The 17,526-nt window shown below is 47.3% G+C and overlaps 1 protein-coding gene across 8 annotated transcripts in view; it reads right to left on the bottom strand.

Annotated features, from left to right (window-relative positions):
* Positions 1-1,090: 1,090 nt before the first annotated feature.
* Positions 1,091-17,526, bottom strand: part of FLYWCH1 (FLYWCH-type zinc finger 1) — a 28,754-nt gene continuing 12,318 nt past the window's right edge. For 3 of the 8 annotated variants that reach the window (XM_010597387.3, XM_023557483.2, XM_010597381.3), the window contains 6 exons: positions 16,953-17,411; positions 16,508-16,771; positions 5,458-5,721; positions 4,306-4,578; positions 3,077-3,161; positions 1,091-2,189 (listed from right to left, as the gene is read on the bottom strand). In XM_010597387.3, coding sequence (XP_010595689.1) covers positions 2,150-2,189; positions 3,077-3,161; positions 4,306-4,578; positions 5,458-5,721; positions 16,508-16,771; positions 16,953-17,411 — 1,385 coding nt within the window. In that variant the 3' untranslated portion in view covers positions 1,091-2,149. Of the gene's footprint in view, positions 3,162-4,305; positions 4,579-5,457; positions 5,722-16,507; positions 16,772-16,952; positions 17,412-17,526 lie in introns of all 8 variants that reach the window. The other 5 variants (XR_002787605.2, XR_002787606.2, XM_023557484.2 and 2 more) reach the window with 5 other exon arrangements.

Here is a 17,526-nt window from a genome sequence, read left to right as displayed (position 1 = left end):
GGGAATCAGTGGAGAATTGGCTGGAACCAGTCCTCTACTTGGTTGGGCAAGAGGATTGTCTGGCTTGTCCGTGGCTTTGTGCCTCCCTCCAGGTCTGCCTGGCTTCAATGCCCTGGCCTGCAAACGGGTGAGGAGGGGCCCGGTGCTCAGTCCCACAGGTTCCCGGCACTGAGATCTGGGGGTATCCCTGCTGCAAGCTGCAGTGGCGAGTTGCTCAGGGATCCTCCCCAAGAGCTAAGGAAGTTCTCGACGCTGCAACCCCCACCGCTTCTCAAATGTTCCCACTCTCAGGCTTTATGAACATCTTCGTGTTTACCCAGCACAACCATAATCCTTGGAGCCGATCCAAGCACTATGTGCACCCCCATAGCACCCCTGCTCTGGGGGTCCCTGACTCCACAGGGACCTCTAGGTACATAGTCACTAGCTCCCCCCTCGTCTGTGCCAGGAAGTTCCACCACCACTCCAGTGTCCCCGCTGCAGTGACCAGAACAGGATCACTCCAAAGACTTTCGCCAGAGAAGGCAGGGGTCAGCCCAGGGTCACTAAGGCTGGTCTCCCTTCTCCCAGCCTGCATAGCTGAATTCCGGATACTCAGGAGACAGGGAGAAGGTGGGGGGCCTGGTGTGAGAGGAGAGGTCAGGCCACTTCAGCTCAACTGATCCCCCCAGGAAGGGGAAGGGGTGGACTCAGCTTTTGTCCCTACAACCCTGAGTGCTGGGTGGTGTTGCTGAATGCAGTTTTGAGCCTTTTCTTCTTCCAGGAGTGGGGTTCAAGCGGAAGTTGGGCGGCGGATCCCGCGGTCTGAGTCAGGATCCCTGGGTTCCACTCGCTGCTCAGCCATTCTTGGCTTTCTTCCTTCAGTTTCCCCATGCGTCTAGAGGGGATAATGCTCCCTTTGGGGCCCACCCCTCACAGAAGCTCTTCCCTGCCTCCCTCTTTCGGAATGAAGCCTAGGAAGGGTTTCACTTTCAGTCTAAGTGACTCTGCCTCTTCCAGCCTGCAGGTGGGCGGGGGCATGAGACCTGTGTGGCTCTGTGCTGCCACCTCATGTTGCAGAGGGTGGTGGGCACACAGCAGCACGCCATGGTGAGATTTAATAAAACAGGGTTTATTGGGGGGATGGTGTAAGCAGTGTGACAGAGGACTGGTTGCGAGCAGTGGAGCCCACACCTGGACACAGGCTGTAGGCTGGAGTCTCCAGAGAGAGGAACCCTGCAGCCGTGTGCTCCCACAATCATAGGATAGGCGAAGAGCAAGGAAACTCGAGGTGAAGGACGTAGACTTGATAGCAAGGAGGAGCCCCCAGAGCTCTCGGCAAACACCAGCCTATCCGTCTGCAAAGCTACCTACGGGAGAGAAAGGGACACATTTCTGGTGCCTTCTAGATCTGCCTCTCCTCATGCTTCAGATGAACACAGGCAACCAACTGGGGAGCCGATGGTTGCAGTCAGGGGTGTCCACCCCACGTGGTTTCCTGTGGACCCTGGGCTGGGCTGGCACTTCCAGGAGCTATGCAAGATGCGCCTGCTGTGGGAGGATGGACATTTGACTTAAGGTGGGGAACAGGCAAGGAAAGAGTGACGGGACGTGAGGAACCTCTGGTTTGGCTCACTGTGAGGCGGGAGGGGCTGCAGATGTACCTGGCAGTGGGCAGCCAAAGGCCACAGTGGCCCACCTGGCACTGTCCTGGAGACACCTGTCCACACAGGGCATCTCAGAGTGATAGGCAGGGACTTCAGCACATGTGCCCACAGCAACTGTCTCATTTTAGGTGGCCAGAGCGGGGCTCAGTGGGAAAGGCCTGGCTGGCAGAGTCCTGCACTCTGAAGACAAGTGCTGTCAGGCCTGGGTGTCAGGAGACCAGGGAGGCACTGTCTCAGTCAAACCTTTTGACAGTGAGGCTGGTGTAGCAGCCACGACCCTTGCCTGTGTCACAGGTCTCTGCAGGCCACCAGGGAAGTGCTCCTGCTGGGCGACCTCAGAAGGGAATGTGAAGGCTATCGACACCCTTAGGAGAGTGGGAAGAAGTGTTTGTCAAGCAAAATGTAACTGGATGGAAGATGCCGGTTCCCGTGTGGACATGAAACATCCTTGATGCCTGGAATCCGCACAGCGCCTCTGCTCTGGTGGGGAAGGAGGTTCTGCATCACTGCGACTCATTGTCCAATTTCACATTTGTGATTTTCCTGATTACAAAGAAACGTGTGCACTGTAAAAATTCAAGCATGAAAGAAATAGGCAATACAGACAGTTAAGGATCCCTGTAACGCTCTTCCCTAGACATCACCATCAACTAGAGCTTCTTTATACATGCGCACACACACTGTTGTTGACTTGAGATTTTCTCTTTTAATACAGATGTTTATGGCTATCAATTTCCCTCAAAACAGTACTTTACCTGCATCCCGTAAGTTGTGGTATTTTATGCCTTAATTTTATTCATTTCAAAGTATTCTTTAATTTCCTTTGTGATTTTTTCTTTGACTCATTGGTTATGTAGGAGTATGGCACTTAATTCCTACGTATTTGTGAGTTCCCCAAATATCTTTTTGTTATCAGTTCCTAATTTTATTCCACTGTGGTCAGAGAACATACTTTGTATGATTTTAGTTCTTTTATATTTATGGAGGCTGGTTTTATGGCCTAGCACACAGTCAATCCTGAAGAATGTTCCATGTGTGTTTGAGAAGAATGTGTTGACAGCTTCCTTCCTGCTGTGTTCTCTTGGACCACTCACTCCGGGGGAAGCTAGCTGCCATGTCTTAGGACACTCAAGTAGATCTAAGGAGAGGACCATATGGTAAGCAACTGAGGCCTCCAACCAATAGTCATGTGAGTAAGTGAGCCATTTTAGAGTGGATTCCCCAGCCCCAGTCAAGCCTTCAGATGACTGCAGCCCCAGCTGACATCTTTTCTTCAACCTCACAAAAGATCCTGAGTCAGAACCACACAGCCCATCCAATCCCAAATTCTTGACCCACAGAAACTGTGGGAGTCAGTAAATATTTGTTGTGTTAAGCCACTAAGTTTTGGGATAACTTGTGATGCAACGTTAGATAACTAATACAGTTACCCATAAATTTTCTGGCTTTCTGGAGAACAGGTCTTGAAGCACAGTGGCACTTTTGGTAGGAGTTTTATCTTTTCTGAGAATAAAACTGAAAACATGGATTAATAATTCTTTTCTTATTGAAGCTGACAAACCAATGACACATACCTTGTCAATGAGGACCTCAAGGTCTTGAAGATTAAGAAAACCAGTGAAATGACCCTGATTTGGGGAGTCACTGGGAATTCTGGTTTTCTAACATCCCAAACTACCTGTGCCTGATTAAATGAGCTACTTGAGACCCAAAAGAGTCAGCCTTCAGCCCTGTTATCAAAAGGATAGAGAATCACTGGATATAAAAGATGGTACTCGTTACCGTGCCAATGGCAATCTACAACTTCCACTTCTTGTTTAAGCCAACTGGTGAGTTTCTCACAGAAATCTTTTTTTTTTTTTTTAGTGGAAATCAAGTTTATTTTAGTTGTTTTATACAATTTGGATTCAGTTCTATGTTTTTCAAGATGTGGTCCTTAATATTAACATGAATTAATGTGAGACACATAGTACTTTATAAAGACTGATTTTACTTCTGTTTATGTGAAAGAAATCCACTTTCAATTCAATAAAATTAATTATTTAAAAAGTTTGCTTGTGTGTATGCATGTGTGTACACATACATGCACACTTGAACATTAGTACTCTCATATTTTTCATTAGATTTTCGAAGGGGACTATGATCTATAAAAAATTAAGAGTTCGTAGAAGTAAAGAAAGATGAGAAATTAAAGATAGAAGGGGATTGTTTTTAAGGATGGGATTAATTTAGATGTATTTTCAGGTTAAGCAGAAGGAGCCAGTAAAGGGAGATGGAAGATTCTAGAAAAAGAGGGTTGGGCCAGAACACCAAGCTCCTCAGAGAGTAACTGACTACAGAGGCCTTTGTTCCCTGAACTAGGTAGTAGAGACCAAGATACACATGCGTGTGCGCGCACGCGCGTGCACACACACACAAAACCAGTTGCCACTGAGTCAATTCCAACTCATGGCAACCCCATGTGTTTCAGAGTAGAACTGTACTCCACAGGGTTTTCATGGCTGTGACCTTTCGGAAGTAGATTGCCAGGCCTTTCTTCCGAGGCACCTCTGGGCAGATTTGAACTGCCACTCTTTCAATTAGCAGCTACCCAAGGACTCCCAAGATATCCGCAGCCCTTTCACATGCCCTCGCTCCTCTCTGTACTTGCTGTCTGTACCTGGGCCTTCCTGCTGGGCCAGGCCAGGGAGCTGTTCCCGCTGCCGCAGGGCCTCCAGGCCCACCAGGTCAGGTAGGTGGCAGTGCCCCCGCATCACTGTCACCCGTGGACCCTGGGTGATGGCCCGGCTGCGGCAGCCCAGCCGGGCCTGATCCCGGCACATCCAGTATACCTTGTCCCCAGCCGCCTTCTCCTTCCTGTAGAGGAAGGACTCGTGCACCAGGAAGCGGCCCCCCAGGGAGGTCCTCAGGAACTCCAGAGGCCGGAGGGCTCCTGAGGGAGAAAGCAACAGTTAGCGGAGCCATGGGATCCAGGCCAGGGGGCAGAGGATGGGGGCTGGGTACCAGGGAGGGGGCTCTGTCTCTGTCATCCACCAGGCAGCCCACCAGGGAAATGTGTCTCCCCACCCCCAACCCCGACAAGACCCGCTGGGGTCAGATGCTCAAGCCCATCAGCCTGGGGCTGGGCCTGACACCCTCAAGGGCAGCCTGCCTGGCCCCTTCCAGGGGCTCTAGTGCTGCCCGGTCTACCGTCAACTCTCCTGACTCTGCACTTGACGGTGAGTTCCCAGGGCAGAGGCCGGGCTAGGTCTTCTGTGCGGGCCCCGCCTGGCCAGGCCTCCCAGCCCCCCGTCTCCTGAACCCTCGGCCAGATGGCAACCAACCCGTGGCTCTCTCAAGAACTTTAAGAAGCTGCACTGAGAGTCATGCAATGCTGGGCCAGGTAGCCATGAGGACCATGTAGGAGCAGAAGGGTGGGCTAGGGGTAGGGTGGGGTGGGGAAGCAGGAAACAGAAAGCGCCCCAGGGAGAAGGGGTGACAGAGTGGCTGGGCTCCGTGATGGAGGCCCCTCAAGGCCTGATGCACTCCTATAAATGGGTGCCGAGTGCATCCAGTAATTGCCAGTGACGCCACCCCTGCCCCACCCCCTTTTCTGGCTGCCTGAGCAGTTCCTCCCACTGGCCACCAAGCCCAGCCTTCGACTGGCACCATGGGTGTAGAGATTCAGCTGTGGCCTGTGCCCTCGGGCTCACGGCCCAGGCGGAGAGATGGACAAACGCACGATCCACTGGACGTGGGTCTGGAGGGCCAATATGCGATCTCGGCCTGTACTCAGGGAGAGAGGACCCTGGAGCTGCCTCGCCTCAAGTACCTGGGCCTTCCTGCTGGGCGAGGCTGGGGAACTGCTCTCGCTGCCGCAGGGCCTCCAGGCCGCCCAGGTCAGGCGGGTGGCTGTGCCCCCGCATCACCATCACCCGTGGCCCTTGGGTGATGGCCCGGCTGCGGCAGCCCATGCGGGCCTGGTCCCGGCATGTCCAGTACACCTTGTCCCCCGCTGCCTTCTCCCGCCTGTATAGGAATGAGTCATGCACCAAGAAGCTGCCCCCCAGGGGGGTCTTCAGGAACTCGGGGCCACCTGCAGAGAAGCCAGTCACAGTCAGAGGATTGATGGGGACCCTGGAGCCCGGGCCTGGGGGAGTGGGAGTGAGGTGGAGGGGTAGGGGCAGCCTGTTCTCAGAGCCAGGGGCAGCATGGCTTCAGGGGTGAGACCCCCCCTGCCCACCCCACATCTACACCCCCTCTTCACACCACAATGGCACTGGAGCTCAGGACACAGAGCCTGGTCTCCCAAACCCAGCCTGGCCATCAGCTGCCTGGGGCTCCCTTTCCTGAGCCTGGTGAGGCAGAGTAGGACCCTGAAGGAGGGCGTGTCTCTCTTCACCTCCCAGGGCCTGCAGGAGGCAGGTATCCTCTTTGTCCACTCACATGTCCCCACAGATGCCCAGCAAGCAGCTGCTGTGCTCTGAGTACCTGCTGAGTTGGAGGAATGGGCAGCCTCTTTGGAGGCACCAGCAGCTCAGGAGCTGAACGGGGCTGTGAGCACGAGCAATGGGTGCAGAGGGGGCCTAGGTCACCCCTGGGGCTGAGGTCACTCCCAGGGCCTGGGTCACCCCAGGATGGGCCGGGAGATAGGGCTGGGCTGGGCAGGGACTTGACTCGGAGGCTGTGGGGAGGAGGGGCCGATGTCCAGAGGACTCCTTCCTGCCTCTAGGCCGGCCCCGCAAGGAGGTGGTGGAGAGACTGGGGAGTGGTCAGCCAGGCCCACGGGGTGGAGCAAAGGCTGCCCCACACATAGTGGCAGTAATCGGAAAGCAGCAGAGTCATTCTGAAGGAGTATCGACAGCCACAGAAAGATTACTTACAACCCAAGTCCTACAAATAGCCATGCTTTTTCCCGTGAGCATGAGGGAAGAATAAGGACATTTTCAGGTATACAAGGTCTCAAAGGTATTATCTCTCAGGGGTTCTTGCTCAGGAAGAGACCAGAGGAGGGACTTCACAGAACAAGAAAGAGAAGGACATGGAGCACAAATACCGGGACTCCAGTGAAGGGAGCCCCGAGACCGTGGGGAGGGAGCCAGAGAGGACAGCTGGGTGCCGTGGGCCCCAGGCTGACAGGAGTGAGGCCGGAGGCTCCTGGAGGGACGCTACCAGCAAATCCTGGAGCTATTCAAAGATGTGATCAACATGGCGTAGGGAGGAGAGAAGTTTTACTGCCAAGGCTGGCTTAGCGATGAGTACACATGGAAAGCAAGGCAAACAAATAAGCAGCTGCTGAACTGCAGCGAAAAGAGAGCTGAGGGAGGAGGGCTCAGCAGGGAACAGATTTCTATCATGAAGTGAAAACAAAGACCCTGCTAACTATTCAAAGAATGCAAGGCAGTGGGTAAAAATCAAATCCCATTTTCTCTTGTTGGAAGTCAGTAGGAGATGAAGAAATTGAAGAATCAATTAATGGTGGTATGAGACTTGTTGCTGTCGAGTAGATGCTGACTCATGGTGCCCCCATGTGTTTCAGAGTAGGACTGCTCCACAGGGTTTTCAAAGCTGTGACCACTCAGAAGAAGATCACCAGGCCTGTCTTGCAAGGCACCTCTGGGTGGGTTCAAACCATTAACCTTCTGGTCAGTAGTCAAGCACTTAACCATTTATGACACTCGGGGAAAATAGTGGTCTGAGTATATGCATGCTTTAAGAAACAGGGCAGGAGGCAGGGCCAAGATGGCAGAGTAGTCAGATGCTTCCGGTGAGCCCTCTTACAACAAAGACCCGAAAAAACAAGTGAAACGATTATATTTATGACAAGCTAGGAGCCCCGAACATCAAAGGCAAAGTTAGAAAATGGACTGAGTGGCACGGGGAGGGAAAGACGGTTCAGAAGCGGCAAGGAGTTGCCGGACCTGAATCGCTGGGAAGCATCAGGCACCATTCCCTGGAGCAACTGTGGCGGGACTGGCTGTAGCGTTCCGTACTCAGTTTCCTCAGGGAGATACAGCGAGACACACAGCCTACTCACACCTCCAGAACCAGAGAAGAACAACGTTCTCAGCAAAAGCTAAGTACTTGCGTTTATTTTACCATGGCCCTGGCCCCAAAGCCGGATTCAGTGGCTCTTGATTTCCCCGGGCCTGAGATAGGTCCTGCTGAGTGTCCTGAGTCATTCTCCCAGCCTTGGAGAAGAAATAAATTCATAATTGGGGGAAAAGATAATCTGCCAGCTCCACTAAGCTGGGGAGCTCAGGACAGAAGTGGCTCCTGGCCAGACATAAATGGTCCATGGACTTTGAATACCTTTCCTCCCCGCATGGACCTGCGTGGGCCTATTTCAGGAGAATAGGCCCCTGTTGGCAGACTGCAACTATTTCAGCTGTGTGGTAGGGAGGCGGGTGTTTGATGTTTGATGCCACTTTGCCTATTAAACACGTTCCTCACCTACCTGCATCAGGGGCCTAAGGACTGGTGGCTCCACCCGTGTCACCTAGCCACCTGCAGCAGGGGACCAAGAATAAGTAGTACCTCCCAGTCCTTACAACCAAAAGCATTGGGTGCCCATGGCCCGTCTGCAAAACCCACCTATCTGTGCGCTCTAGGGAACAGCAATGTGCTTTCCTCACAGACACTCAGGATATGGTTGTCAGCCCCCTGCCTTGTTCAGAGTGTGACCCCTGCTGCAATCAGATACCTGTACCTACACCAATCGCTCCTGCCACTCTAAGACTGCAGGACATAGCCTGTACCACACACGTGATGACCAACTACCTGGACAACCGAACTGAATCCATACTAGAAAAACGAATGGACTTCTAGGCTCATATACTTGATAACAGCTCTAGCCATCTGGTGATAAGACGTTAGAGCTTCAAAGGTGAAAATAATCAACTAGTTCACTCAAGCACCCTATCTGGGCATATCAAAACAAAACAGAGCAAGAGGCAAGGATACAGTAAGCAAACATAAAATAAAATAAACATAAAATAAAATAAACATAAAATAATAACTTATAGATGGCTCGGAGACAGAAGTCAATATCAAATCACATAAAGAAGCAGACCATGATTGCTTCAAGAAGCTCTCAAAACAAAGTATCAAGGGATCTTCTGGATGAAGGTGCCTTCCTGGAATTAGTGGATGCAGAATACAACAGATTAATATGCAGAACTGTTCAAGACATCAGGAACGAGATCAGGAAGGAGATCAGGCAAAACGCAGAACAAGCCAAGGAACACACAGATAAAGCAGCTGAAGAACTTAAAAAGGTTATTCAAGAAGATAATGAAAAATTTAATAAGCTGCAAGAATCCATAGAGAGACAGTAATCAGATTAACAATAAAATTACAGAATTAGACAACTCAATAGAAAGTCAGAGGAGCAGAAATGAGGAAGTGGAAGGCAGAATTAGTGAGACTGAAGATAAAGCCTTGGCACCTATATATTTGAAGACAAATCAGATAAAAGAATTTAAAAAAATGAAGAAACCCTAAAAATCATGTGGGACACTATCAAAAGAAATACGAGTGATTGGAGTACCAGAACAGGAAGGGATAACAGAAAATACAGAGAAAATTGTTGGAGATTTGTTGGCAGAAAACTTCCCTGATAGATGAGAAGATATCCAAGATGATCACTGAACTTCACATAAGGTAGATCTCAAAAGAAAGTCACCAAGACATGTTATAATTAAACTTGCCAAAACCAAAGATAAAGAGAATTTTAAGAGCAGCTAGGGATAAACAAAAAGTCACCTACAATGGAGAGTCAATAAGAACAGACTCAGACTACTCGGTAGAAACCATGCAGGCAAGAAGGCAATGGGATGACTTACATAAAGCATTGAAGGAAAAAAATTTCCAACCAAGAATCATATATCCAACAAAGCTGTCTCTCAAACATGAAGGCAAAATTAGGACATTTCCAGATAAGTAGAAGTTTAGGGAATTGGTAAAAAACAAACTACAAGAAATACTAAAAGAAGCTCACTGGTTAGAAAATCAACAACATCAGATAACAACCCAAGACTAGAACACAGGACAGTGCAACCAGATGTCATCTCAGATACGGAAATCACAAAAATAAATCAAGATTAGAAAAATGCTCAAAACAGGGAAACAGCGATGTCCTGTAAAAGAAGACAACATTAAAACAATAAAGAGGGACTAAGAAATGCAGTCATAGATCTTTCATATGGAGAGGAAGACAATGCGATACAAAGAAATAAGAGTTAGGTTTAAACTTAGAAAAACAGGGGTAAATATTAAGGTAACCACAAAGGAGACTAACAATCTTACTCCTCAAAATAAAATACAAGAAAAAAATAAAGACGCAGGAGAACAAAATCAACAACAATGAATAAGAGGAAAAGACAATATATGAAGATATACTACTCAGCACAAAAAATTAAGTGGGAAAAAGAAACTGTCAACAACACACAAAAAAAAGACATCAAAATGACAGCACTAAACTCATACCTATCCATAATTATGCTGAATGTAAATGGACTAAATGCATCAATAAAGAGACAGAAAGTGGCAGAACTCATAAAAAAACACTGTCTATATGCTGCCTACAAGAGACACACCTTAGACTTAAGAGACACAAACAAACTAAAACTCAAAGGATGGAAAAAAATATATCAAGCAAACAACAATCAAAAAAGAGCAGGAGTGGCAATATTAATTTCTGATAAAATAAACTTTAAAGTTAAATCCACCACAAAGGATAAGGACACTATATAATGATTAAAGGGACAATATAGACAATATATGAGGAGGAAATAACCATATTATTTATGCACCCAATGACAGGGCTGCAAGATACACAAAACAAACTCTAAAAGCACTGAAAAGTGAGATAGACAGCTCCACAATTATAGTATGAGACTTCAACATACCACTTTTGGCAAAGGACAGAACATCCAGAAAGAAGCTCAACAAAGACATGGAAGATCTAAATGTCACAATCAACCAACTTGACCTCATAGACATATACAGAACACTCCACCCAACAGCACCCAAGTATACTTTCTTTTCTAGAGCACACGGAACACTCTCTAGAACAGACCACACATTAGGTCATAAAGCCAGCCTTAGCAGAATCCAAAACATTGAAATATTACAAAGCATCTTCTCTGACCATGAGGCCATAAAAGCAGAAATCAATAACAGAAAAACAGGGAAAAGATATCAAACACTTGGAAACTGAACAATACCCTGCTCAAAAATGACTGGCTTACAGAAGGCATGAAGGATGGATTAAAGAAATTCATAGAATCCAATGAGAATGAAAACACTTCCTATCAGAACTTTTGGGACACAGATTTAAGCAGTCTCAGAGGTCGATTTATACCAATAAATGCACACAAAATCAAAGGATTATCCCTACAACTTGAACAAATAGAAAGAGAGCAACAAAAGAAACCCTGAGGCACCAGAAGAAAGAAAATAATAAAAATTAGAGCAGGATTAAATGAAATAGAGAACAGAAAAATAACTGAAAGAGTTAACAAGACCAAAAGGCGATTCTTTGAAAAAATTAACAAAATTGATAAAGCATTGGCCAAACTGACAAAAGAAAAACAGGAGAGGAAGGAAATAACCTGAATAAGAAATGAGGTGGGTGATATCACAACAGACCCAACTGATATTAAAAGAATCACATTAGACTACTACGAAAAATTATAGTCTAACAAATTTGAAAACCTAGAAGAAACGGAAGAATTTCTAGAATCACGCTACCTACGTAAACTAATACAGAGGTAAAACAACTAAATAAACCCATAACAAAAGAAGAAATTGAAAAGGTAATTAAAATAACTCCCAACAACAACAACAAAAAAACCCGGCCCTAGGGGCTTCACTGGAGAGTTCTTTGAAACTTTCACAGAAGAGTTAATGCCACTACTACTAAAGGTATTTCAGAGTGTAGAAAAGGACGGAACACTCCCAAACTCATTGTATGAAGTCAGCATATCCCTGATGCCCAAACCAGGTAAAAAAAAAAAAAAAAAAAAACCAGGTAAAGATACCACAAAAAAAGAAAAATTACAGACCTATATCCCTCATGAGGAAGCCCTGGTGACATAGTGGTTAAGTGCTACGGCTGCTAACCGAAAGGTCAGCGGTTCGAATCCACTAGGCGTTCCTTGGAAACTCTACAGGGCAGTTCTACTCTGTCCTATAGGGTCACTATGAGTTGGAATCGACTCGACGGCAACGGATTTGGTTTTTGGTTTTATCCCTCGTGAACTTAGATGTAAAAATCCTCAACAAAATTCTAGCCAATAGAATTCAACAACATATTTAAAAAAATAACTCACCATGACCAAGTGGGATTCATACCAGGCATGCAGGGATGGTTCAACATTAGAAATACAATTAATGTAATCCATTATATATTTTTTCTTTTTTATCATATAAATAAAAGACATGAACCACATGGTCTTAACAACTGATGCAGAAAAGGCATTTGACAAAGTTCAACACCCATCCATACATGATAAAAACTCTCAGCAAAATAGGAATAGAAGGAAAATTCCTTAACAGAATAAATGGCATTTATACAAAGTCAAGAGCCAACATCATCCTAAATCGAGAGAGTCTGAAAGCACTCCCCTTGAGATCAGGAACCAGACAAGGATGCCCTTTATCACCACTCTTATTCAACATTGTGCTGGAGGTCCTAGCCAGAGCAGTTTGGCTAGATAAAGAAACAAAGGGCATCCAGATTGGTAGAGGAAAAAGTAATAGCATCTCTATTTTCAGACGACATGATCTTATACACAGAAAACCCTAAAGAATCCTCAAGAAAACTACTGAAACTAAAGGAGAGTTCAGCAGAGTATCAGGATATAAGATAAGGATACAAAAATCAGTTGGATTCCTCTATACCAAGAAAAAGAACATTGAAGAGGAAATCACCAAATCAATGCCATTTACAGTAGCCCCCAAGAAGATAAAATACTTAGGAATAAATCTTACCAAAGATGTAAAAGACCTATACAAAGAAAGCTACAAGCCACTACTGCAAGAAACCAAAAGAGGCCTACATTTAAGTGGAAAAACATCTTGCTCGTGGATAGGAAGACTCGACATTGTCAAAATGTCTATTCTACCAAAAGCAATCTATACATACAATGCAATTCCGATCCAAATTCCAACAACATTTTTTAATGAGATGGAGAAACAAATCACCAACTTCATATGGAAGGAAAAGAGGCCCCGGATAAGTAAAGCATCACTGAAAAAGAAGAACAAGGTGGGAGGCCTCACTCTTCCTGATTTTAGAACCTATTATACAGCCACAGTAGTCAAAACAGCCTGGCACTGGTACAACAACAGATAGATAGACCAGTGGAACAGAATTGAAAATCCAGACATAAATCCATCCACCTATGAGCAGCTGATATTTGACAAAGCCCCAAAGTCAGTTAAATAGGGAAAAGACAGTCTCTTTAACAAATGGTGCTGGCATAACTGGATATCCATCTGCAAAAAAATGAAACAAGACCCATACCTCACACCATGCACAAAAATGAACTCAAAATGGATCAAAGACCTAAATATAAAATCTGAAATGGTAAAGATCATGGAAGAAAAAATAGGGACAACACTAAGATCCCTAATACATGGCATAAACAATATACAAAATACTAGTAACAATCCACAAACACCAGAAAAGAAACTAGATAACTGGGAGCTTCTAAGAATCAAACACCTACGCTCATCCAAAGACTTCACCAAAAGAGTAAAAAGATTACCTACAGACTGAGAAGAAGTTTTTAGCTATGACATTTCTGATCAGCGTCTTATCTCTAAAATCTATATGATACTGCAAAAACTCAACAACAAAAAGATAAACGACCCAATTAAAAAATGGGCAAAGGATATGAACAGATACTTCACTGAAGAAGACATTCAGGTAGCTAACAGATACATGAGGAAATGCTCACAATCATTAGCCATTAGAGAAATGCAAATCGAAACTACAATGAGATTTCATCTCACTCCAACAAGGCTGGCATTAACCCAAAAACCACAAAATAATAAATGTTGGAGAGGTTGTGGAGAGACTGGAACACTTATACACTGCTGGTGGGAATGTAAAATGCTACAACCACTTTGGAAATCGATTTGGCACTTCCTTAAAAAGCTAGAAAAAGAACTACCATACAATCCAGCAATCCCACTCCTTGGAATATATCCTAGAGAAATAAGAGCCTTTACACGAACAGATACTTGCACACCCACGTTCACTGCAGCACTGTTTACAATAGCAAAAAGATGGAAGCAACTAAAGTGTCCGTCAACGGATGAATGGATAAATAAATTATGGTATATTCACACAATGGAATTCTACACATTGATAAGGTACAACGATGAATCCCTGAAACATTTCATAACCTGGAGGAATCTGGAAGGCATTATGCTGAGTGAAATGAGTCAGTTGCAAAAGGACAAATATTGCATGAGACCACTATTACAAGAACTCGAGAAATAGTTTAAACAGAGAAGAAAATATTCTTTGATGGTTATGAGAGTGGGGAGGGAGGGAGGGAGAGGGGTATTCACTAATTAGATAGCAGACAAGAACTATTATTTTAGGTGAAGGGAAAGACAACACATAATACAGGAGAGGTCAGCACAACTGGACTAAACCAAAAGCAAAGAAGCTTCCTGAATAAACTGAATGCTTTGAAGTCCAGTGTAGCAGGGGCACGGGGTTGGGGACAATGGTTTCAGGGGACACCTAGGTCAACTGGCATAATAAAATCTATTAAAGAAACATTCTGCATCCCACTTTAGAGAGTGGCATTTGGGGTCTTAAATGCTAGCAAGCAGCCATCTAAGATGCATTAATTGGTCTCAACCCACCTGGAACAAAGGAGAATGAAGAATACCGAAGACACAAGGTAATTATGAGCCTAAGAGACAGAAAGGCCCACATAAACCATAGACTACATCGACCTGCAACCAAAAGAACTAGATGGTATCCAGCTACAACCGATGACTGCCCTGACAGGGAACACAACAGAGAACCCTTGAGGGAGCAGGAGAGCAGTGGGATGCAGAGCTGAAATTCTCGTAAAGAAAGCAGACTTAATGGTCTGACTGAGACTAGATGGACCCTGGAGGTCATGGTCCCCAGACTTTCTGTTAGCCCAAGACAGAAACCATTCCGAAAGCCAACTCTTCAGACAGGGATTGGACTGGACTATAGAATAGAAAATGATACTGGTGAGGAGTGAGCTTCTTGGATCAAGTAGACACACGAGACTATGTGGGCAGCTTCTGTCTGGAGGGGAGATGAGAAGGCAGAGGGGGACAGAAGCTGGCTGACTGGACATGAAAATAAGAGGGTGGGGAGAAGGAGTGTGCTGTCTCATTAGGGGGAGAACAACTAGGAGTATATAGGAATGTGTATATAAATTTTTATATGAGAGACTGACTTGACTTGTAAACTTTCACTTAAAGCACAATAAAAATTAAATAGAAAAAGAAATAGGGCAGCAAGTGTCCAAGGAAACCACGGGAAGAACTCAAGGTGGTTTTCTGGAGGGGGGCTGGGGTGACGTTGAATCAGGGGCTGCTGTGTACCTGGCAGCATTATTTCCATACGCATAAAGATTAGATGAAAATGGAGTAAAAAGATGATCAGAATAACAGACTTTAAGTTTGAGGGAAAGTGATGCCAAAAAGGCCTTAAGGCCCCACCTGACTGAGAAAATAACAGGTTTGAGAAGCCAGTCGGCATGAAGGTGGAGGTGGGTGACAGGGGTGAGATGGTTCTCCTTAGCAGGACAGGGGTATTTACAGTGCTGTGACCGTGAGAAGTCACAACACCAACGGTACTGTCAGAGTGGACTCAGTGGACAAGGTCTCATGTAAAGGGGACAGTACAGCACTGTGATTCCAGTTAAAACCAACTGCCATCCCTGGGTGATGGTAACAGTTAAGTACTTGGCTCCCAACCAAAGGCTGGAGGTTTGGGTCCACCCAGAGGCACCTTGGAAGAAAGGCCTGGCAATCTACTTCCAAAAAATCAGGGCTTGAAAACCCTATGGAGCGCAGTTCTATTCTGTCACATGGGGGGTCGCCGTGAGTTGGAGTCGACTTGAGGGCAACTGGTAGATATAGTAGCAGTGACCCTAGCCATGTACCCCTTAAGGAGGGCTATAGATATTTACCAAGAATAGCTGCGATATATATAAATGTCACCTCTACAATCCTTTAGCCCCTTAACCTGTAGGATATACTTGTTATTGGAAATTCTATTTATCTATTATACCGTAATAATCAGAAAACCACCTTGTGCAATTAACTTCCCCCATAAATACTATGATGATGTGTCCCCGTCATCAGGAAAGACTCATCACTAGAAAAGGACATTATGGCTGGTAAAGTAGAGGGTCAGCAAAAACGATGGAAACCTTCCATGACAAGGACTGACACATAGCTGAAACAATGGACTCAACGATCATGAAAATGCCGCAGGACCAGGCAAGATTTCTTTCTGTTATACACAAGGTCACCATGAGTTGGAGCTGACTTGACGACAACTAACGATAAAAAAATAAGGAAGAGGAGCATGAGTTAATTAAACACTGCCGAGATCTGAGGAGGGCTGGCTAGACAGGCGGGACTGGACTGAGAGTCAGGGTGAGGACCACCACTCACAGGAAAGAAGGAATGAGATGGTCAGAGGAGCAGACAGAGGAAAGGGAAAAGCTAGGGGAGAGGCTGTAACTCCTTCCAGAAGGTTCCTGGGAAAGAAAGGGGAGGCGCTTGCCACCAAGAGGTATGGGGTTGACAGGGAAAGGCTATTCCATTTCCCAAGGCCCCGCCAGCGGCCCCCTCGCTCCAGGTACCTGAGCTCCCGCGCTGGGCTGGGCCCGGGCAATTTTCCCGCTGCCGCAGGATCTCCAGGCCACCCAGGTCAGGTGGGTGGCTGTGCCCCCGCATCACCGTCACCCGTGAGCCCTGGGTGATGGCCCGGCTGCGGCAGCCCATGCGGGCCTGGTCGCGGCATGTCCAGTACACCTTGTCCCCGGCCGCCTTCTCCCGCCTGTACAGGAATGAGTCCTGTACCAGGAAGCTGCCTCCCAGGGGGGTCCTCAGGAACTCGGGGCCACCTGCAGAGAAGCCAGACCTGGTCAGGGGATGGGCACAAGGCAGGGAGGTGGGAGATGCAGAGGCAGATGGGATTGGGCTGAGCTGCCTGACCCTACCACCCACTGGTCCTGGACCTCAGGAGGCTGGCTTGAAGCTGGGCCCAGCTCCTGGCTGGCAGGGTCCAGAAGGATGAAGACTCACCGGTGTCTGAGTCTTGGTCCTCGGCTGGGGGTCCCTGCAGTGCTGGGGGCTGGTCCCGGAGCCCTTGATCTTTGGGCTTGGCGCGATTCCTGGGCCTGGGCCTGGTAAGCGTCAGGGAGCCGGGCCCCCTGCGGTAGAAGAGACTGTCCACGCCTGGGAGCAACTTGTCCACAGGGCCCCCGAGGCCATTTGGCTGCACCTGTAGTGACTCCATGGCCTTCTCCTGCTGCCGTCGAGCTTCCAGACCCTCCACATCGGGCGGGTGGCTGTGGCCCCGCATGACGGTCACCCGCGGGCCCTGGGTGATGGCCCGGCTGCGGCAGGCGTGCAGCGCGTGCTCCCGGCAAGTCCAGTACACTTTGTCCCCCACAACCTTCTCCCGCTTGTAAAGGAAGGACTCGTGCACCAGGAAGCTGCCCCCGTAGCATGTCCTCAGGAACTCCAGAGGCTGCACCTCGCCTGGGGGGAGCCGGGAGAGTTACCACAAGGAAGGGGAGCCTGGGGGGGATGTGGATATGCTTGCTCTGAACTGGGGAGTGGGGGCTCTACTGAGGCCACTCCCCATGGAGTGGGG

The sequence above is a fragment of the Loxodonta africana genome, chromosome 12 (assembly GCF_030014295.1).
Source record: "Loxodonta africana isolate mLoxAfr1 chromosome 12, mLoxAfr1.hap2, whole genome shotgun sequence".
NCBI lineage: Eukaryota > Metazoa > Chordata > Mammalia > Proboscidea > Elephantidae > Loxodonta > Loxodonta africana.
This window is presented reverse-complemented; position numbering and strand designations above follow the sequence as displayed.